This window comes from Eptatretus burgeri, chromosome 18, assembly GCF_056783735.1.
Source record: "Eptatretus burgeri isolate ZD-2024b chromosome 18, Ebu_testis_v1, whole genome shotgun sequence".
Classification (NCBI taxonomy): Eukaryota; Metazoa; Chordata; class Myxini; order Myxiniformes; family Myxinidae; genus Eptatretus; species Eptatretus burgeri.
In genome coordinates, this window is record NC_140978.1 from 45,098,799 (window position 1) to 45,122,497 (window position 23,699).

The 23,699-nt window shown below is 45.4% G+C and overlaps 2 protein-coding genes across 12 annotated transcripts in view; one reads left to right on the top strand and one right to left on the bottom strand.

Annotated features, from left to right (window-relative positions):
- The window catches only part of LOC147009017 (rho GTPase-activating protein 26-like), a 62,268-nt gene extending 53,594 nt beyond the window's left edge, over window positions 1-8,674 (bottom strand). For 4 of the 7 annotated variants that reach the window (XR_015053127.1, XR_015053126.1, XR_015053128.1 and 1 more), the window contains exons 1-4: window positions 8,136-8,674; window positions 1,346-1,441; window positions 846-907; window positions 645-713 (exon numbers count right to left, since the gene is read on the bottom strand). Coding sequence is in view for 3 of the 7 variants with exons in the window: in XM_085863437.1 (XP_085719563.1) it covers window positions 645-713; window positions 846-907; window positions 1,346-1,441; window positions 8,136-8,289 (381 nt within the window). In the remaining 4 variants the exon portion in view is untranslated. Of the gene's footprint in view, window positions 1-644; window positions 714-845; window positions 908-1,345; window positions 1,442-3,979; window positions 4,083-8,135 lie in introns of those variants that run through there. The other 3 variants (XM_085863438.1, XM_085863440.1, XM_085863441.1) reach the window with 3 other exon arrangements.
- A 167-nt stretch (window positions 8,675-8,841) lies between these two features.
- The window catches only part of CEP44 (centrosomal protein 44), a 30,974-nt gene continuing 16,116 nt past the window's right edge, over window positions 8,842-23,699 (top strand). Inside the window, exons 1-4 of one of the 5 annotated variants that reach the window (XM_085863445.1) lie at window positions 8,842-8,860; window positions 19,088-19,217; window positions 21,193-21,340; window positions 22,651-22,800. In XM_085863445.1, the coding sequence (XP_085719571.1) occupies window positions 19,129-19,217; window positions 21,193-21,340; window positions 22,651-22,800 (387 nt within the window). In that variant the 5' untranslated portion in view covers window positions 8,842-8,860; window positions 19,088-19,128. Of the gene's footprint in view, window positions 8,861-9,045; window positions 9,065-18,441; window positions 18,626-19,087; window positions 19,218-19,697; window positions 19,903-21,192; window positions 21,341-22,650; window positions 22,801-23,699 lie in introns of those variants that run through there. The other 4 variants (XM_085863444.1, XM_085863443.1, XM_085863447.1 and 1 more) reach the window with 4 other exon arrangements.

Here is a 23,699-nt window from a genome sequence, read left to right on the forward strand (position 1 = left end):
GATCATTAATATCAGTGAATCAGTGGTTGGAATTAGCTTTATATATTAGATGTCATGTTTAAATTAGAAAAAAATTTTCATGTCAATGCATCAATTACATAGGTTGGATGTCAACCCATTGTTACGTTTAATCTTAGAGGACACATTAAAATTGGAGGAAGTGAGGGAGTGAGGTAACATCAGGTGCTTCTCAATTGAGTTATGATTTTGAAAGGCCACATGACCTTTGATCTGTTGAACTCAAAATTGAATAAGTTCATCTGCGCAACACAGTTTGCACTTGCACCAAGTTTGGTTGAAATCCCTCCTGTGGTTCACAAGTTATCGTGATAAAAAAAAAGATTTTCAATTGGGAGGTCATATGACCATCAAATTTTGACCTCGTCAACCCAAAATTGAATCGGTTCATCTTTGCATCATCGTACATCCTTGGACCAAGTTTTATCAAAATCTCTTCAGCGGTTCACAAGTTAGCGCGGTAACGAAAATCTGCTACGCACGGACGGATAGATGGACGATCTGAAAACGATGACCTGGCACCTTTGGTATGAAAACGAACATATTTAATGCTGGTTGTTAAATAGTCACGGAAATGATGAGAAGTTTTGTGCTGCGAACATGATCATGGGATCCAGGGTTCTTACCCTTGCGACCTCCAAGCGTTTTCGAAATGACTCCAAGGGTGTTATCAGGATGTTTGGAGCATTTTCCATCTGCAAAAACAACACGACTCGTCAGGGCACAACGAACGACACAAACTGAGCAATGGAAAATGACCGAATGCACAATGACCATCGATAACGCATTCAAGAATTCGAGTTCTGAGTACGAGGGGCAACTCATACCAATCGAGCTCTTTCTTCATCCATTTCCAGCAAGACGTGAGAAAATTCCTTCAGAGACACGACTGCAAGACAAACACGACGGTCCTTTTGTTTTGGACACAAAGTCTAGGCTCATGGAAGAGCGAGATGACAAAAGGTAGAAGGCAACGCACTGATAGTGGGGCAGTGCTGCAGCATGTGGCAACAACAATGGGATGAAGGAACATGAGAAAGAAGGGAAAGGAAACAACAACCTGCTAGTATGTGGGGAGAGGCAGCGGAGGGTTCATGAGGGTAGAAAAGATCACAGGTCGGGATGACCCGAGATGGTGGTTTACACTCACAGGTATACTCAGGTAGCTATCACGAAATTTAAAAACACTCACAAAAGCCTCTCTGATCAAAATCACTTTAAACTCCATTTCCTAACAATCATAACGAGTAGGACGATTAAAACGATTTGAAATCCTGGCCTCGTACATGACACGGGCAAACAGAAACAGATGAACGAATAAACCCACCAATGTTGTTTTCATCATCGGTCTCTGCATCACCGATTAACTGGAATTTATAAACTTCCAAAGAATGTGAGAATTTCACCTGTGCATTGGACAGTTCTGCAAGACAATGGGCAGGTAGAGAAGGGACAAAAGATGGAGGTAATCCTTTCATCAACATCACTAACGTCCTAAATGAATGAAAAGGTGAACCCCAGCCTCTCAATTTGACTATATTAAATCAGGTAAACGTTTGTATGTACGTGTACGTCAGAAAATCATAGAAAACTAGAACGGCACTGGGTAGAGCACGTACCTCCGCTCGGCTGAACAATGTACATTTTGCATCCCACGGATAGGCCGGATCTGGATGTGGACCTCCAACATCTAATCACCATGTTATTGTCACCTACCCAACTTATCTTCACCTCGTCTTGTCATAGTCCATCCAAAACCTCTGGAAATATCGTGCGCCAGAATCACCGTTGGGCGCCATCTCTCAATTATGAAGAATCACTTAAAAAAATTAAATAAATAAATAAAAAGTCTCGTATCTGGACCGGATTCGGATCTTCACCAACATTGAATCACTTCTTCCTTGGCACACACCCAACGCCAACGTGTCCACCAAGTTTCATCCGAATCCGTCCACAACTTTTTGAGATGTTGTGCTATATATCCTTTTTGGCCCTATCTCTCAATGGTGAAGAATCACATTTTAAAAATTCGAGTATCCGGATCCGAATCCCAACCAAAAAAAAATGTGCGTTGCCGTCCTTGACCGGTCACCTACATACACAAAACATTTCAGAACGATTGCCTGAAAAATGTGGACAAAAAAACCATGGGACAAACGGACAAACAGACACGACAGACCAACACACTTGGCAAAATTATTATGCAAAGTCACAAACAGAATCATAGACCAGACCAATCGATATCGTTGTGAATCTTCGATTTCGCAAGGAACAAACAACAACGATATCGTGCAATCCCAAAAGCAAATTTGACCATAAAATAATAATAATAATAATAATAATAATAATAATAATAATAATAATAATAATAAGTGGTTGAATTCAGTGACCTGATATGCAAATCCTGTTCAAATTTCAAATTGATCAGATGAAGATTGAAGACTTCAGAAATTTCACCGAAGTTGTTCACCTTTGACCGATGTTGTTTGAGACGTCCACAACCTGTGTGCTACATATCGTTTTTGGCCCCATCTCTCAATGGTGAAGAATCAGTTTTAAAATGTCAAAGTTCTTGTATCCGGATCTTTACCAAAATCGAATCCATTAGTCCTTGTCACGAAACCAACCTGTCCACAACTTTTTGAGATATCCTGCTCACAGACAGACAGACAGACAGACAGAGACAGACAGACATAGACATGGGTGAAAATATAACCTCCGTCTACCTTCGGTGGCGGAGATAAGAAAAAAAAACAAAAAAAAAAACAAAAAAAAAAACATTCCATTCCAAATTCTATCAATCCGATATGGTCTCGCGTTTGGGATTCCTGATTTTTACCGAGGTAGCCAAGGTTCAATCCCTGGTGTGCGAAAGCAAATTTCTGAGGGTCTCATCGAAGGATGTTTGTTGTGTCTGGTCGGTACCCTGTCACTTACTCCCCTCCCCCCCTCCAAATTACTGCATTTTGTTCACCTTTATGGTACCTTTCCATTCCCCCTTGAGATTGTGTCTGTGACTTGAAAATGATTTTTTTGGTGTAACGCAGGCATGATGGACCAAATGGCCTGCTCCTGTGTTAAAGATTCTCGTTTTCCCTCGTTAGTTAAAAGCAAAATGAAAACATTTTTTGAAAAGTTTCATTTATCATCAAAATCTTCCTGGTGGCTTCAACTCCACGTGTGCTCGTCGGCCGTTTCAAGCAACAGCTCGGGATTTTGCTCGATTACACATCTTGAACAATGTTCTCGGGCTCATGGTAGTGCTCGTACATAATACACGCAGGACGGACGCGAGCAAATGTCAGCGTACTTTTCCGTGAATTACAAGGACATCATCAGACGATGGACAAATCTACTCGAGGGATTTGAACTTTGGATCGCACCATCATGAGCTAAAGATCATCAGGCTCATTCTCGACGACGATACCAAAAACTGTGTCCGCGTTGGAGGGGAAACGCCAGACTCCGTCAGATTTCATGGCGGTGTACGGTCAGGGAGACACTGATGTACTGGTCCCAATTCTCTTCCATGAACTTCCACGGACATGAACACGAGCGGCTACAATCAATGCCTGGACTGATGGTTTTGATACGAGAGCCATTCGACAACTCCCAAGGCAGGATCACGTAATGAAGCATGAACTTCCCCAGATATCCCGACGAAACGACTTGGCTTCCACTTCCAACTGTGCCCGACTACTACGATTTGGAAGGTAGCGACACGTTAATCACAGGTGGCGAAACAGACCCCGCTGGCACCAAATTGAAGCGTCCGAGAGGTAGACCACGCACCGGATGGAAAGACACCTTGACTGCGCTCGTGCGGCACGGCAGGTGGACTCGGGACCCCTCATCACCGCGGCTACGTCGCAGTGTCGACACGCCGGACGGTTATTGTAACCGCGACACCACGTCCCGCACGATTAAATTGGTCAACGTCACCAAAAACCCAACGGCTCACCGTGACCCAATTACCAGAAATCGCTCCTCCGGGTGGTGCGGCTGTAAGTTTTAAAAGACGGTGCCGAGTTCAAGATGAAAACCAAAACAGGAAGCAGCGTTACCTGGAAGGGAATGTAAAATATCTGCACGTACACGTACGCACACATACGCACACATACCCCTCAAAAACAGGTTCCACAAAGCACATTGAAAAACCTGAATTTAAATAAAACATCAAAGAAAAGGAAAACTCCACGAAGCGTTCACCTGATGAACCGGGTACACGCAGCAAGTCAAACAAACGGTTGCTGTTCGAGTTTGGTTGGAATATCTGGAGAGCACACGTACGTAGTTCCTCAACCTTCGCTTCGAAAAAGTTTCAATCCCTTCCAAAGCAGAATGCAAGTTCAGGCAAGAAACGATGCAACTTGGATGAGTAATCTCACAGTTTACGTTTGTAACCAAATTATCAGGAAAAAAGGTGAAACTCAAGGACTTCATGGGATTCCTTCCCTCTTGAAACCTTGGCCATTGTGTGCTTGTTGTGCCACGAATGTACATAGACATTGAGGCATTCCAACATCAACCTCGATATCCCATTCAAAACGTCCATCTCAAACTGAATTGCTGTCTATGTACATATCTCATAAATATAGAGCTCTTTCAAACCACTCACTCACTCACTCACTCACATTAAACATTCATAGCTTCCGAGTGATGAAGCTGAAATTGTGCACGTCGATGGACACTGAAGCAGATACGGGTGGGGGGGGGGGGGGGGTCACAGAACCGTCGGAAAGCATCCGTAAATGACAATATAAATAACTACAAGGGTAGTCGGTAGAGCGCCACACCTCCGCCATGTAATGACTGATCCATGACAACATATCGGGCCCAAGACACGTTTTGAAATATCATGTTATACAGAACTAGATCGTTTTTGACCCGATCTCTCAATAGTGAAGAATCGCCTTAAAAATTAAATAATCATCATATCCAGATCCGGATCCGGATCTTCACCAAAATCGAATCAATCAGTCCTCGTCACGAAACCAGCGTGTCCACCAAGTTTCACCAAAATCGAATCAATTTGTCCTCGTCACGAAACCAACGTGTCCACCAAGTTTCATCAAAATCGAATCAATTTGTCCTCGTCACGAAACCAACGTGTCCACCAAGTTTCACCAAAATCGAATCAATTTGTCCTCGTCACGAAACCAACGTGTCCACCAAGTTTCATCAAAATTCATCCACAACTTTTTGTTCGCAAACAGACAGGGATAAAAACACAACCTCCATCCACCTTCGGTGATGGAGGGAACAATCAAACTATTACAAAACCTCAAATCATCACCCACTCTCAGACAACCACGTCGACCTGGGTTACCCACACAGGTGGAGCAAAATAAACAAACTATTACAAAACCTCAAATCATCACCCACTCTCAGACAACCACGTCGACCTGGGAGATCCACACAGGTGGAGTAAAATAAACAAACTATTACAAAACCTCAAATCATCACCCACTCTCGGACAACCACGTCGACCTGGGTTACCCACACAGGTGGAGCAAAATAAACAAACTATTACAAAACCTCAAATCATCACCCACTCTCAGACAACCACGTCGACCTGGGTTACCCACACAGGTGGAGTAAAATAAACAAACTATTACAAAACCTCAAATCATCACCCACTCTCGGACAACCACGTCGACCTGGGAGATCCACACAGGTGGAGTAAAATAAACAAACTATTACAAAACCTCAAATCATCACCCACTCTCGGACAACCACGTCGACCTGGGTTACCCACACAGGTGGAGCAAAATTAACAAACTATTACAAAACCTCAAATCATCACCCACTCTCAGACAACCACGTCGACCTGGGAGATCCACACAGGTGGAGTAAAATAAACAAACTATTACAAAACCTCAAATCATCACCCACTCTCAGACAACCACGTCGACCTGGGAGATCCACACAGGTGGAGTAAAATAAACAAACTATTACAAAACCTCAAATCATCACCCACTCTCGGACAACCACGTCGACCTGGGTTACCCACACACGTGGAACAAAATAAACAAACCATTACAAAACCTCAAATCATCACCCACTCTCGGACAACCACGTCGACCTGGGTTACCCACACAGGTGGAGCAAAATAAACAAACTATTACAAAACCTCAAATCATCACCCACTCTCGGACAACCACGTCGACCTGGGTTACCCACACAGGTGGAACAAAATAAACAAACTATTACAAAACCTCAAATCATCACCCACTCTTGGACAACCACGTCGACCTGGGAGATCCACACAGGTGGAGCAAAATAAACAAACCATTACAAAACCTCAAATCATCACCCACTCTCGGACAACCACGTCGACCTGGGAGATCCACACAGGTGGAGCAAAATAAACAAACTATTACAAAACCTCAAATCATCACCCACTCTCGGACAACCACGTCGACCTGGGTTATCCACACACGTGGAACAAAATAAACAAACCATTACAAAACCTCAAATCATCACCCACTCTCTGACAACCACGTCGACCTGGGTTACCCACACAGGTGGAACAAAATAAACAAACCATTACAAAACCTCAAATCATCACCCACTCTCAGACAACCACGTCGACCTGGGAGATCCACACAGGTGGAGTAAAATAAACAAACTATTACAAAACCTCAAATCATCACCCACTCTCAGACAACCACGTCGACCTGGGTTACCCACACAGGTGGAGCAAAATAAACAAACTATTACAAAACCTCAAATCATCACCCACTCTCGGACAACCACGTCGACCTGGGAGATCCACACAGGTGGAGTAAAATAAACAAACTATTACAAAACCTCAAATCATCACCCACTCTCGGACAACCACGTCGACCTGGGTTACCCACACAGGTGGAGCAAAATAAACAAACTATTACAAAACCTCAAATCATCACCCACTCTCGGACAACCACGTCGACCTGGGTTACCCACACAGGTGGAACAAAATAAACAAACTATTACAAAACCTCAAATCATCACCCACTCTTGGACAACCACGTCGACCTGGGAGATCCACACAGGTGGAGCAAAATAAACAAACTATTACAAAACCTCAAATCATCACCCACTCTCGGACAACCACGTCGACCTGGGTTATCCACACACGTGGAACAAAATAAACAAACCATTACAAAACCTCAAATCATCACCCACTCTCTGACAACCACGTCGACCTGGGTTACCCACACAGGTGGAACAAAATAAACAAACCATTACAAAACCTCAAATCATCACCCACTCTCGGTAGACTTTACGTGTGATGTCCCTACCTAGAGTGGGTTCTATTGACGACCCAAATGGTCCTTCATGATCGGTGGACCATCCACCCCACCCCATCCCATTCCACCACATTCCACCCCATCCCATTCCACCCCATCCCTCCCCTCCCCCATCCCATTCCACCCTATCCCTCCCCTCCCCCATCCCATTCCACCCCATCCCTCCCCACCCAATCCCTCCTCACCCAATCCCTCCTCTCCCTCCCCACCCAATCCCTCCTCTCCCTCCCCACCCAATCCCTCCTCTCCCTCCCCACCCAATCCCTCCCCTCCCTCCCCAACCAATCCCTCCCCTCCCTCCCCAACCAATCCCTCCCCTCCTTCCCCACCAATCCCTCCCCTCCTTCCCCACCAATCCCTCCCTCCTTCCCCACCCAATCCCTCCCCTCCTTCCCCACCCAATCCCTCCCCTCCTTCCCCACCCAATCCCTCCCCACCCCATCCTTCCCCTCCCTCCCCACCCCATCCTTCCCCTCCCTCCCCATCCCTCCCCTCCCTCCCCACCCCATCCTTCCCCTCCCTCCCCATCCTTCCCCTCCCCACCCAATCCTCCCCATCACATCCCATCCCATCCCTCCCCTCGAACGGACGGTCATCCCGACATCACGTGACCCCGTGGACGTGGTTAACACCCCACGGTGTGTTTTCAAATCGATAATCACGGAAGGCCATTGTGTGCCGGTACCCTGGCCAAATTGAACCCGAGCCGTGAAAGGGGATTGATCCCGCGGGGTCCATCATCCCACAGAACACGGCAACATGGCGCCGCGCCAAGCATCTTGAGGATGACGGCACGGAGCGTGTGCCCAGGTGACCGGGTACCTTTGGAGGCGTTGATGATGGCCTTGCCCTGCTTGATCAGGTCCTTGACGAAGCGACTCGTGTGGTCCAGCTCGAGCTCGTGCTGACGGAGGGTCTCCCGAAAACGAGGTCCGTCCGCGTGACAGTCCCGAAACTCGAGCGCCGGAAGTCCCATTGTACAAGGAAGGAATCACGAACAATGATTCCTTACTGTCCTGACCAACAACTGTGGGACACACTCACTGGCAACACACACGGCGCAACTGTGCGATGTCGACAACCGCCCAACGATCCATCTACTCCTCTTCTTCCTCTTCTTCTTCTTCTTCTTCTTCACTGCCTCTTCTTCTTCACTGCCTCTTCTTCTTCTTCTACTTCTTCTTATTCTTCTTCAATATCCCTGCCCCCACTAAATTTCAAACACTTCACCTGTTAACTCTATCTCGCGCCTCCTCACACACTCAACGTCTATTTCGTGGGCGTCGAACCCGCTCACTTAGTAACCTCCTCATTGATAGGGCGGCTCGGGCTGGAGAACTGATCTTGTTTGAATTTCCTCATTCTAAATAAAATGACGTCACTTCCTTCCCATCGACGGAATTCCTTTTTTTTTTTTTTTGTCCTTCCACAATGAGAGAATATATTTTCACGTCGTTTCCATTCCCACTTTTACCTCCGGTGCTTTTCCAGTGACTGTCCACGTTTACCTCCGGTGCTTTTCCAGTGACTGTCCACGTTTACCTCAGGTGCTTTTCCAGTGACTGTCCACGTTTACCTCCGGTGCTTTTCCAGTGACTGTCCACGTTTACCTCAGGTGCTTTTCCAGTGACTGGCCACGTTTACCTCAGGTGCTTTTCCAGTGACTGGCCACGTTTACCTCAGGTGCTTTTCCAGTGACTGTCCACGTTTACCTCCGGTGCTTTTCCAGTGACTGTCCACGTTTACCTCAGGTGCTTTTCCAGTGACTGGCCACGTTTACCTCAGGTGCTTTTCCAGTGACTGGCCACGTTTACCTCAGGTGCTTTTCCAGTGACTGTCCATGTTTACCTCAGGTGCTTTTCCAGTGACTGTCCACGTTTACCTCAGGAGCTTTTCCGTGACTGTCAACGTTTACCTCAGGTGCTTTTCCAGTGACTGTCCACGTTTACCTCAGGTGCTTTTCCAGTGACTGTCCACGTTTACCTCCGGTGCTTTTCTCCTGCCGTTCCCACGTTTACCTCCAGTGCTTTTCCAGTGACTGTCCATGTTTCCCTCCGGTGCTTTTCCAGTGACTGTCCACGTTTCCCTCCGGTGCTTTTCCAGTGACTGTCCACGTTTCCCTCCGGTGCTTTTCCAGTGACTGTCCACATTTCCCTCCGGTGCTTTTCCAGTGACTGTCCACGTTTACCTCCGGTGCTTTTCCAGTGACTATCCACGTTTACCTCAGGTGCTTTTCCAGTGACTGTCCACGTTTACCTCAGGAGCTTTTCCCGTGGCTGTCAACGTTTACCTCAGGTGCTTTTCCAGTGACTGTCCATGTTTACCTCAGGTACTTTTCCAGTGACTGTCCATGTTTACCTCAGGTGCTTTTCCAGTGACTGTCCATGTTTACCTCAGGTGCTTTTCCAGTGACTGTCCATGTTTACCTCAGGTGCTTTTCCAGTGACTGTCCACGTTTACCTCAGGAGCTTTTCCCGTGGCTGTCAACGTTTACCTCAGGTGCTTTTCCAGTGACTGTCCATGTTTACCTCAGGTACTTTTCCAGTGACTGGCCACGTTTACCTCCGGTGCTTTTCCAGTGACTGTCCACGTTTACCTCAGGTGCTTTTCCAGTGACTGTCCATGTTTACCTCAGGTGCTTTTCCAGTGACTGTCCACGTTTACCTCAGGTGCTTTTCCAGTGACTGTCCATGTTTACCTCAGGTACTTTTCCAGTGACTGTCCATGTTTACCTCAGGTACTTTTCCAGTGACTGTCCATGTTTACCTCAGGTACTTTTCCAGTTGCTGTCCATATTTACCTCAGGTACTTTTCCAGTGACTGTCCATGTTTACCTCAGGTACTTTTCCAGTGACTGTCCATGTTTACCTCAGGTGCTTTTCCAGTGACTGTCCATGTTTACCTCAGGTGCTTTTCCAGTGACTGTCCACGTTTACCTCAGGAGCTTTTCCCGTGGCTGTCAACGTTTACCTCAGGTGCTTTTCCAGTGACTGTCCATGTTTACCTCAGGTACTTTTCCAGTGACTGGCCACGTTTACCTCCGGTGCTTTTCCAGTGACTGTCCACGTTTACCTCAGGTGCTTTTCCAGTGACTGTCCACGTTTACCTCAGGAGCTTTTCCCGTGACTGTCAACGTTTACCTCCGGTGCTTTTCCAGTGACTGTCCACGTTTACCTCAGGTGCTTTTCCAGTGACTGCCCACGTTTACCTCCGGTGCTTTTCCTGTGACTGTCCACGTTTACCTCAGGTGCTTTTCCAGTGACTGCCCACGTTTACCTCCGGTGCTTTTCCAGTGACTGTCAACGTTTACCTCCGGTGCTTTTCCCGTGACTGTCCACGTTTACCACCGGTGCTTTTCTCCTGCCGTTCCCACATTTACCTCCAGTGCTTTTCCAGTGACTCTCCACGTTTACCTCCGGTACTTTTCCTGTGCTGGCCCACGTTTACCTCCAGTGCTTTTCCCATGACTGTAAACGTTTACCTCAGGTGCTTTTCCCGTGACTGTCCACGTTTACCTCCGGTGCTTTTCCCGTGACTGTCCACGTTTACCTCCGGTGCTTTTCTCCTGCCGTTCCCACGTTTACCTCCAGTGCTTTTCCAGTGACTGTAAACGTTTACCTCCGGTGCTTTTCCAGTGACTGTCCACGTTTACCTCCGGTGCTTTTCCAGTGACTGTAAACGTTTACCTCCGGTGCTTTTCCAGTGACTGTCCACGTTTACCTCCGGTGCTTTTCCCATGACTGTAAACGTTTACCTCCGGTGCTTTTCCAGTGACTGTCCACGTTTACCTCCGGTGCTTTTCCCATGACTGTAAACGTTTACCTCCGGTGCTTTTCCCGTGACTGTCCATGTTTACCTCCGGTGCTTTTCTCCTGCCGTTCCCACGTTTACCTCCAGTGCTTTTCCAGTGACTGTCCATGTTTCCCTCCGGTGCTTTTCCAGTGACTGTCCACGTTTCCCTCCGGTGCTTTTCCAGTGACTGTCCACATTTCCCTCCGGTGCTTTTCCAGTGACTGTCCACGTTTACCTCCGGTGCTTTTCCAGTGACTATCCACGTTTACCTCAGGTGCTTTTCCAGTGACTGTCCACGTTTACCTCAGGTGCTTTTCCAGTGACTGTCCACGTTTACCTCCGGTGCTTTTCCAGTGACTATCCATGTTTACCTCAGGTGCTTTTCCAGTGACTCTCCATGTTTACCTCCGGTGCTTTTCCTGTGCCGGCCCATGTTTAGCTCCGGTGCTTTTCCCATGATTGCTCATGTTTACCTCAGGTGCTTTTCCCTTGACTGTCCACGTTTACCTCAGGTGCTTTTCCCATGACTGCCCACGTTTACCTCCGCTGCTTTTCCCATGACTGTAAACGTTTACCTCAGGTGCTTTTCCCATGACTGTAAACGTTTACCTCAGGTGCTTTTCCCGTGACTGTCCACGTTTACCTCCGGTGCTTTTCCCGTGACTGTCCACGTTTACCTCCGGTGCTTTTCTCCTGCCGTTCCCACGTTTACCTCCAGTGCTTTTCCAGTGACTGTAAACGTTACCTCCGGTGCTTTTCCAGTGACTGTCCACGTTTACCTCCGGTGCTTTTCCAGTGACTGTAAACGTTTACCTCCGGTGCTTTTCCAGTGACTGTCCACGTTTACCTCCGGTGCTTTTCCCATGACTGTAAACGTTTACCTCCGGTGCTTTTCCCGTGACTGTCCACGTTTACCTCCGGTGCTTTTCTCCTGCCGTTCCCACGTTTACCTCCAGTGCTTTTCCAGTGACTGTCCATGTTTCCCTCCGGTGCTTTTCCCATGCCGGTCCACGTTTACCTCCGGTGCTTTTCCTGTGCCGGTCCATGTTTACCTCCGGTGCTTTTCCCGTGACGGTCCACGTTTACCTCCGGTGCTTTTCCAGTAACTGTCCACGTTTACCTCAGGTGCTTTTCCAGTGACTGTCCACGTTTACCTACGGTGCTTTTCCCGTGCCCCACAGCCGACTCTGGTCTTGAGAAGGCCGAATGCCTCAATTCTGTGTTTGCTTCCATATTGTGTCCGCAACCCCTCTCTCTCTCAGATACCTTCCTTCCCTGGTCATACCCAACTGCTCCTGGAATCTGTGTATTTTACACCTGAGAATGTGGAGAATGTTCTTTCAGTCCTCGACTCTGACTCTCCCACTGGACCGGACGGCATCAGCTCACATGTCCTAAAAACCTGCTTTGCTGCTCTTGCACATCCTCTCTGCCATTTTCACCCTGTTTTTTTTACGCTCAGTCATCTTCCATATGCTTGGAAATCCGCTAACATCACTGCATTACATAAAAAAGGTGAAAAACGGATTCCCTCAACTAGAGAACAATTAATTTACTTCAAATCATCAGCAAGGTCATGGAACCCATCATCGCAGTTAATATGAAATGCTTCCTTTTCTCCAAGAACCTCATCTGGGATCACAAATTTGGATTCAGACCTGGTTACTCCACCTTGTACATGTTGCTTCGACTCACCCAGCAATGGTGGAGGCTCTCAAAGTCAGACGGGAGATCAGAGCCTTCTCTCTGGACATATCTCATGCTTTTGATACAGTCTGGCATCCTGCCTTGTTCTCCAAACTGTCTTGTCTATGGCATCCAAGGCCAACTCCACCTTTTTTCCATAGGCGCAACAATATATCAGTACAGCGGATAAGCTCTCATATTTTAACAAATTGTGCATTTTATGAGAAAAGCATTAGGTCATACCATAATGTTTATTTTCGGATGTGGAGGGAAGTCATATTTGACCTCTGAGGGGACAGTGAGAAGACAAATCCAAGATGGCCGCTAGTCACCCAGGCCTAATGTTCAAACGTCCTTAATTTTGGAACCAGACTGTGCAGAAAAACATTTATGGTGTCATTTCCATTTACGGTGATCATGTTCGGTGGTCTACACATTGAGATGGCTACGTTGAAGTTGCTGGGAGACTGGCTGGAAGACAGTGGCTGGACGAACACCCTGGTACAGGCTGATATTGCAAGTTCCGGAACAGCAAATTCCTTCATACATGCCAGCCATGTCACCAAGACCCGCAATGCACACCAGGTCACAGATGCAAGCCTTTATACAATCCTCCAACAAGCTTACCATAAAGACTGCACATCCGATGATACTGATGCCATGCAACTTGATAGTCCACCTTTTGAGGAGTGGTGCATACAGCGAACAAAGGCCAGTGTCCACTTTGACTACTGGCGAAAGACCTTGTCATTGGAGCTTCTCTTGCTGCGGTACATCAGGTCTCTTCGTGAAGGTAATTTCCAGCTGTCCGTGGAATCCCTGACTCAGATCATGTCATGGATGTTCGCCCTTAATCACACACACACACTACTCCAGATGGCTTCCCGTACACATCCATAACATGATGACTCTCTCTGAAAAACACCCAGATGTCCTATCAGAATTCAAATCTGGAAATTTCGTGGTGCGCAAAACCAGCAACAAGTTCTCTGCCATGGCACTTGACCAGTGCCATGAGCAGAACAATGCAATGGTCAAAGGTTCTGGTGGGGCTATTGGACTGACTGGCAATCCCGGAGCACGCAGACGCTGGATGGTAGCAGGGCCAGAAATTGCAAGGATCACTACAGAGTTTGAGCAACAGGCCACAAAGCAACAGCATGGTGCTGGCGACACTGGACACCATCACCATGATCAGCAACCTGGAGTGCAAGCAGCATTCCTGAAGGAGGTTGAGGCACTTGTGACAATGCTGGAAGAGATGGGGAATCCATTTCTAGAACACAGTCAAGACCTACTAGTCATTGACACAAGGACATCGTGGACACCCAAGTGGCTGAAACTGTGAGAAGGATCGAGACTCTTAGTGAGGAGCAGTACACCAACTTTGTGAGAGAAAGGCTGGAACAGTGTACAACACCTATCACACAAACACTTCCAAAGAACAAGTTGCCACTGTTCAGTAGGCCACCGGTCAAGATTAAGTCAAAACAGAAGGCACAGCTCGTAGCACTGAAGAGTGACTGTGGTCTCTTTTCGAGGCTGTACATCTCCTGTCAAACACGAGACAGAGACATGGACAATTTTTTCTCCCATGAAAACCAGGCAGCCCCGCCAGCTCTGTCAACAGGAGGGAAAATTCGGATTGGGGTTAAATCAGATCTGCTCGAAAAGAATAGTGTGCCTATGGCTGATGCAACAATTCTTGATGGTGCAGCTGTGGTTCAAATGCTAAATCCAGGAACATCAAGAACATTTCAAGAGTATGGAGAAAGAATGTTTGCACCATACATCTCTGCTCAACTTGAGAAAAGCAGCTGCATCGACCTTGTCTGGGATGTATACCTACCCTCCAGCCTCAAAGCCTCAACAAGACAGAAGAGGGGAAAGGGCACCAGGAAAAGAGTGGCTCCTTCTACTGTGATGCCAAAGAACTGGAAGGACTTCCTTCGATGCAATGATAACAAAACCGAATTGTTTGCTTTCCTGACACGCGTAGTTGTTCATCTTCCTCCAGCAGAGGGTAAGGAACTGTATGCAACAGATGGAAGTGGAGTCCTTTGCTCTTCAGCTGAGTCATACTTGGTCTGCCTTGCCCCATGTTCACAGGAGGAGGCCGACACTCGTCTACTTCTGCATGTGGCAGATGCTGTGTAAGAAGGTGACCAAACTTACCGTTGATACTGATGTGGTAGTACTGGCTGTAGCTTCATTCAGCAAGACAGCTCCTAATGAGCTGTGGGTTGCCTTTGGTGTTGGGTCAAGCTTTCGTTACATAGCTGTTCACGAAATGGTTGCCACAATGAATCCAACACAGTATCTGACTCTCCCAGTCCTTCACGCTTTCACCGGGTGTAACACTGTATCTGCATTCCCTGGCAGAGAAAAGAAGACTGCCTGGGAAACTTGGAAGTCTTTCCCAGAGGTGAATGATGCTTTCAATGAACTCCTATGCATGCCAAGTGAGGTCAGTGAAGGATCAATGTTACTGCTAGAGCGATTTGTGGTGCTAATGTACGACCGAACCAGTGAGAGCACGGAAGTGAATCATGCTAGGAAACAGCTCTTCACACAGAAGTCTAGAACTCTAGAGAACATTCATCCAACCCAGACAGCACTCAAACAGCACATCAAGCGCACTTGCTACCAGGCCAACTGTTGGAACCAGGCATTGGTCCTGGATCCAGAGATGCCAGAGCCATCTGACTGGGGCTGCACAAAGGAAACAACTGGGTGGCAGCCGCTTTGGACCACTCTCCCCGAAGCATCAAAATCGTGCCATGAATTGATCCGCCGTCGCTGTGAGAAAGGATGCACTGGACGGTGCAAGTGTGCCAAAGCTGCGCTCAAGTGCACTGCACTGCGCTTCTGTTCTGGAGGCTGTTAGATTTTGATCACTACCATGACCATCATCATCATTGCAATTAATAAAGTATTAAATAGACGAGCAGCATGGGACTATTCTGTTAATTTTTTGTATTATTATCCCTATAGTGTCAAAATGGAAGCGAAGTTTTGCTATATTGCATAGGTCCAATCCATTGTCTTTACCAAAAGAATGTCCAAACGTTTTAAATGTAATTTGACCTTGACCTTGATCGAAATGCATTTCCTTGGCTCCTGGCGATCTCAAAAGTATCACCAAATGAATGGCTATTTCAAACACCTTAAATGTTTTTTTACACTGTTTAGTTCCAAAATTAAACGCGTTTGAACGTTAGACCCGGGGGACTGGCGGCCATCTTGGATTTGACCTCTCACGGTCCTCAGAGGTCAAATCTGACTTCCCTCCACATTTGAAAATAAACCTTATGGTATTCACTAACTATGTCAGAAAATTCATGCTTTTCTCATAAAACGCACAATTATTGTGCTTATCTGCTATACTATACACACATATATTTTATATATATATATATATATATATATATATATATTTATATATATATATATATATATATATATATATTAAATAGTGGAGTGGGGCTATATATTTTACATACATATACAGTACATATATATTTTTTTATATATATATATTTTTTTTATACACATACATATACCGTTCTGGAAAAAAATAAGAGACCACTCCAAAAAATTTAAATCAGCATCTCTACATGTACGGTAGCCATGCCATTCCAGTGTCTGTTGAATTCCAACACAGGAACACCTCATTCTACTTAGTGAGGTACTGATTAGGTGATCACTTGAATGGAATCTTATTTAACAAGGAAAAGTATAAAAACCACTGCTTTGGTCATCACTATCCTCTTGCAATAGGACCAGCTGGATGGCAAAAACAGTGCTAGTAGTCCCTCAAAAGTACAGTAATTGAATTAAAAAAAAAAACTATTGACCATGCCAAAAGAGTAGAAAAGAAAAGTTTTGAGTGAGGAAAAGAAGGGTTCAATCCTGGCTTTACTGGCAGAGGGATACAGTGAGCGTCACGTTGCTTCCATCCTTAAAATTTCAAAGACGGCGGTTCATAAGTACAAGGTCAAGCAGCAGACATTGGGGAAAACAAAGCTACAGACTGGCAGAGGGCGAAAATGACTTTCCACTGACCGGGATGACCGCCAACTCACTCGAATGTCACTCAACAACCGTAGGATGACATCAAGTGACCTACAAAAAGAATGGTAAACGGCAGCTGGGTTGAAGTGCACGGCGAGGATGGTTCGAAACAGGCTCCTAGGGGCAGGGCTGAAGTCGTGCAAAGCTAGAAAAAAGCCCTTCATCAATGAGAAGCAAAGAAGAGCCAGGCTGAGGTTTGCAAAAGACCATAAGGATTGGACCGTAGAGGACTGGAGTAAGGTAATCTTCTCTGATGAGTCCAATTTTCAGCTTTGCCCAACACCTGGTCGTCTAATGGAGAGGCCTACAAGTCACAGTGTCTCACACCCACCGTGAAATTTGGTGGAGGATCAGTGATGATCTGGGGGTGCTTCAGCAAGGCTGGAATCGGGCAGATTTGTCTTTGTGAAGGACTCAGGAATCAAACCATGTATAAGGTTGTCCTGGAAGAACACTTGCTTCCTTCTGCTCTGACAATGTTCCCCAACTCTGAGGATTGGTTTTTCCAGCAGGACAATGCTCCATGCCACACAGCCAGGTCAATCAAGGTGTGGATGGAGGACCATCAGATCAAGACCCTGTCATGGCCAGCCCAATCTCCAGACCTGAACCCCATTGAAAACCTCTGGAATGTGATCAAAAGGAAGATGGATGGTCACAAGCCATCAAACAAAGGCGAGCTGCTTGAATTTTTGCGCCAGGAGTGGCATTAAGTCACCCAACAGCAATGTGAAAGACTGGTGGAGAGCATGCCAAGACGCATGAAAGCTGTGATTGAAAATCAGGGTTATTCCACAAAATATTGATTTCTGAACTCTTCCTAACTTAAAACATTAGTATTGTGTTGTTTAAAAATGAATATGAACTTGTTTTGTTTGTATTATTTGAGGTCTGAAAACACTGAATCTTTGTTGTTATTTTGACCAGTTGTCATTTTCTGCAAATAAATGCTCTAAATGACAATATTTTTATTCGGAATTTGGGAGAAATATTGTCAGTAGTTTATAGAATAAAACAAAAATGTTCATTTTACTCAAACACATTCCTATAAATTGTAAAACCAGAAAAACTGATAATTTTGCAGTGGTCTCTTAATTTTTTCCAGAGCTGGATAAATATATATATATATATATATATATATATATATATATATATATATATATATATATATATATATATATATATATATATACATAAAAATACACATTTTTTAATATACATACATATATACATATACTTTTATATATATACATATTTTTATATACATACATAATTATATACATACATAATTATATACATATACAGTATATATATATATATATATATATATATATATATATATATATATATATATATATATATATATACATTTTTCTTCTAAAAAATATAAAACAAAAAAATTATATATATATATAAATATAGTATTACAGATGACACTGTAATTAGTTGGTATTCATTAATTATCTTCCATGTGTAAATTTTAGTGACCATCTATTATCGTTTTCCTTCTAAGAGATTTTAACAAACAATTTTTTAAAGGGGCGGAGGCTGAGTTGGGGCTGAGTTGGGGCTGAGTTGGGGCTGAGTTGGGGCTGAGTTGGGGCTGAGTTGGGGCTGAGTTGGTGCTGAGTTGGTGCTGAGTTGGTGCTGAGTTGGGGCTGAGTTGAGGCGCGAAAAGCGGACGGAAGGCGGGAAGGACAACGAGGAAGTGCCAAGTTGGGGGCGTGGTTTCATGGAATCTGTGGTGGCCCTGGGTTCCGGTACTCTTTTTATAAATATTATTAACTCGTAGTAGTTTATGGTGGATTTTGTATGTGAATTAAGTATATAATATGTTTTATCGTAAAAAAAAAACACTGATTGATAGACTACAAATGGAGGACCATTAGTAATAGACACGTGACACGTCTCCACTGTACTTGAACCTTGAGGCGAAATACTTTTTTCCGTTCACACGAGATTTTTAATCGCAAATGTTAAAGCCCACTTACTGTATATGTATATATATATATATATATTCACACTTTATATTTGGTTAACGTTAAACGTCGAGTGGAGCTTGAGCCGGCTATCCTTCGTGCTTACATATGTGATTCATTATATCCATCGATGAGTTATAAAGGAAACTGTGTAACTTACCGAAGGCGCATCATCTCCGGTCCGGGGTCTTGTGATGAGTCGATTTGTTGAATGACGATGAACAACGTTTGGTGTGTTCACAGGTGTACACCACCCTGGTGTGCGGTCGTGGTGACCCGACGACATGGCCACTGGTGATTTACGGGGAAACCTCCGGCGGTTGCAGCAAGAAATGCGCTTTCTCCACTATCCTCACTGTGTGGACCACGAGGGGTGGGATGAATAATTACACTTGATAATATAATGTAATTTTATTTTGTTATAACTATGAACTGTGTCCGTGAAAGGTGAAGATCGACGCATCGTTTCCAACATCGAAAGAAGAAAACCTGTGGGATGGAAATTGTATCCGTGGTGTGAGGGAGGGGATCGACCGACTGAGGTGGAGATTGTCTGGGAGGGTCTCGGTGGGTCTGGGACTGTCTGAGAGGGCCTCGGAGAACCTCCGTTGGACCGAGAGGGACTAGGAAGTCCTCAGTGGGACTGGGAGGATATCTGTGGGATTGTGAGGGTCTGGGAGAGCCTCGGTGGCGCTGGGAGGGCTCACTGGGGCTGGGTGGGATTGGGAGGGTCTGGGAGAGCCTCGGTAGCGCTGGGAGAGCCTTGGTGGCGCTGGGAGAGCCTCGGTGGCGCTGGGAGGGCCTCGGTGGCGCTGGGAGGGCTCACTGGGACTGGGAGGGTCTCGCTAGGACTGTGAGGAGCTGGGAGGGCTCACTGGGACTGGGAGGGTCTCGGTGGGAATGGGAGGATCTGGGAGGGCCTCGGTGGAACTGGGAGGGCCTCGGCTCTGGGAGGGCTTCGGTGGGACTGGGAGATGTTTGACGAGACAATAACGGAGGCTTTGTGAGATGTGTGATGTTATGTTTATTGGCTCTGACTGCCTCAGCTCACAACCCAGGTATGACCCTTTCTTCCTTGAGCTTCACGCAAGAGCAGTCGGCTCGACCTGGCCGTTGTGCCAGACCTAAGTAATCAATACTGCTAATGGGATAGCCATTTACGAACGGTAAGGCATCCCTGCCATACACTGCTAATGCAATCCGAATCACCATCCAGCTCGTAGTTTTATTGTTGGATTTGATTTGTGAAACTTCAGCTGAGCCCCATGAAACAATATGGCTGTTGTAAAATCATGCCCTTTGACCCTGTCATGTGGTGTTGCATGTTTGTCCCCTCCGCAGGTAACTGCTAATACGTGATTGTAATTAGCAAATTTGTTGCAGTATTGTCAATCGATTGGTGCGATGTCTAAACACCTTCGATTACGTGGTTACCTGGCTTGCCTTTTAGTACCAGTACCACGATTATCAAAAAGATTTCTAACTTATCAACATAAACAGATACTGTACATGTAAAAGATGATTTGGAATGGTGCCTAACCTCTTGACTCCGATTAAGGAGGTTAACGAAGTTTCCAAGGAGATGTCAGATGATTTACAGATGTGATCATGGAGTGGTGGTGTTTTATATTTTTCAATTTAATGCTTAATCGTCATTTTGTGTGCATCACATGCATGGCTGCTGGTTGCATCATTGCTGGGAGTGTGGCTGTCACAGATGCCATTCTCTCTCTAGGTTGATGATGCGCTGCCCCCTGTGTGATGCAGTCTCTCTCCCTATCGAGTGCATCCTGTGGCTGCTGGTTGCATCATTGGTTGTGACGCGGCTATGCCGCTGATGCAGTGTCCCCCTTACCAGTGCACTGGTACTCATTTTGCTGACCTCGGAAGGATGACAGGCTGAATCAACCTCCTGGTGTATTTTAATTCAGTTGCCAACGGGGCTTGAACTCAGGACCCTAGGGTCCCAAGCCGCCACCCTAACCAATAAGCCAGCACCAGGCTTGTGCGATGCAGTAAGATTATATAATCTGTTAACGGTACCGGCGATGACTCTCCACCCTTCGCAAAGGGATCCGTAACATGTTCCGACGAGCGTACGGATCCCCCGGGTTGACGTCCTTCAAAATTAAATATTTTGCATGAAGAACGCCTCAAAATTTAATCACAACATAGATATTTATGTGCATGTGGCCACTAATCAGTCAAACCATTAATTGGCCCAATTGCATTCTGAACCAGCAGTTTTGTTTGAAATTTCTAAAAACAATATTTATTGTTCTTTGCACAATACGAAACCCTAAAATATGAATTTTTTTATTCCCCACCCACCCTCCACCCCAATCCAGACTGGTAAGAGGAGCCCCTGAAGCGGTACTACCACTCTTACACCATGCCTTGGAAGATGTATCACCACTGTTGGCTGCGGAACTCGTCCAGTTCGACATTCAGCTAACTTCCAAATCTGACTTTCGTTTCGTCACGGCGGTTTACAAGGTACGACCTCGTTGGATAATTATCAGGACTGGATAGCTTGGTCACCTATCCTTCAGAGAATAAGTGTACAGTAAACCCTCCAATATCATGGGGGTTCGATTCCCGGAAAATTCCGTGATCGTTTAAACCGTGATCATGGAAACCAAGAGCTAATGGGAAGAGGTGGGTTCGGTTTCTGGACTCCGAGGAAATATCGATGGCAGCCAGAAATTAACACATTACAATTGAAATAAATATATATATATATATATATATATATATATATATATATATATATATATATATATATATATATATATATACACTGGTACTCATTTGGCCATCCTCGGAAGGATGACAGGCTGAGTCAACCTCACCTGGTGTTAATTCAACTGCAGACAGGGCCTCAAACTTAGGACCATAAGACCCCAAGCCAGCCACACCAACCGCTAAGCCAACACCAGGCCTTCCAGTCCACTTAAAGTCCGAGTAAATCCACAATGATTTCTTCCACACAACTGTCTACTCAAAGGCATTTTTTTCTGTTCTCAAAAAACTCAAAGGCAAGGTACTCAAGGCCTGGATCCAAATATGAAGCGATTTTTTTTTTTTTTTTTTTTTTTTTTTTTTTTTCCCCCATCCTTTCAACATGACAATCACAGGACGAGAATGAGCCTTTCGCGCTCTGCTGGCAGGAACCCTTGCACGGATATTTGACTCACGTTTACACAGTCGATTCATTGATCCGGTAATGGCGGCCCACAGATGCCGCACTTTCACTTCTTGCCTACGTATCGAACAACTCGATTTCTTCGCACAATGTCATAACCCCCTCTCCTGCCTTTTGGCATGATTCATTTTGTCCATTGTTTTGCATTTGGGTGCCATTATTAACTGTTGTGTGTCTAATAGATCTTGTAGATCTGGTATTACAGGATCTCCTTTTGTCATTTCCTATTCAATGACGATGTGTTATTAAGCTTGGCCTCATTCCCGTATGCCGGCCTGATGACTACAATTAACGGTGCACGGGACACAAGAAAAGGCTTTGTGATGGGAGGTAATCGTATATGCAGACGCGGACAATGACTCACCTCAGCTCAAAATCCACGATTACGAAATCGGAACACAATAGGTTGCCCGTGATTGGTAGAAACCCGCGATATTTGAGGGTTTACTGTCCTATCAGTTTGGCTCGTTTTGTTTTTAACCCGAATCCTCACCTACATTGTATCTTACCCATTAGTAGTTAGTGTGGGTAATGTTACAATTTGATTGTATTACTGTGACTCACAATGCTCTCCTCCTGAAACCCACCATCTTTACATCAGGCACTGCGAGACGTTTTGGGAATCCGACCCGTATTGACTCGAGAGCAGCTGTTACAGCCGGGATTTGCCGAACGGAAGATGCAGCTCGTGTGTGCTATTGGCAGTGCCGTGCGCACTCGGTACCGTCAACAGAACAAGGCAAAATCATCTGTGCGTTCAAACACCGTCCCAACAACCCTGATAACATTCTGTTTGTCATTTTATTACCTCCAAATGATGCTTAAACCTCTCAGTTGATTTGTTGCACAATTCTAGATTTTCTATTTTAATGATTCTTCTTCTTCAATAATTTAACTGCAGGGGATATACAGGGAAGGGGAAAGTGGACATGGAGTTGGATGGGGGAATCAATTTTTTTTTTAGAAATGTAATCTATCAGAGATTAAGTAACAGCTTGAAGATAAAGAAAAAGAAGGCAAGAATGTGAAACTTTCTTTATTTTTAAACAAATGTCAGTTTGGTATGGTTAGTATTTTGTTTTTATAAGTGTTATGGTTTTCAGTACAGTTGATCAGTTTATAACGATATGAAATGAGAACCTGGAGGCAGAGCAGAGAGAAAAAAAATTGAGGGCCACGTGGGCACTGGGCAGGTAACTCCGAACCTGGTGTGTCCAGAAAAAGAGAACGGACGCAATCACCAACACTCTCCTCTGGTCGGATCTTTGCACCCAAGGTCTATTTATTGTACTGGTCGAGATTCATGGAGTCGATGGAAAACTGTTCCAGCGACCGTGCGGTGGCTACGTAATTGGCCGAGCGAACCAACTCCACGTGCTGCTCTCTGTGGGCTACCATTATAATTTGTAATCTCGGACCAATTCTCCCGGGAGCGCGACCCCAAATAAAATGCGAGTAGGATAAGTCAGGACACGAATCGAGTCTTTAATTAATTTACTGAACAGACAACCAAGTGAAATTGTCGGAAATGTTGGGAGAAATGGCGGGAATATTCAAATTTGAAAATGGCAGGAAAAAATCAAGGAAAGGCATCGCAAGCATGTCAAGGACATTCACAAGCACATATGCATTTTCCATTACCGCTATGTG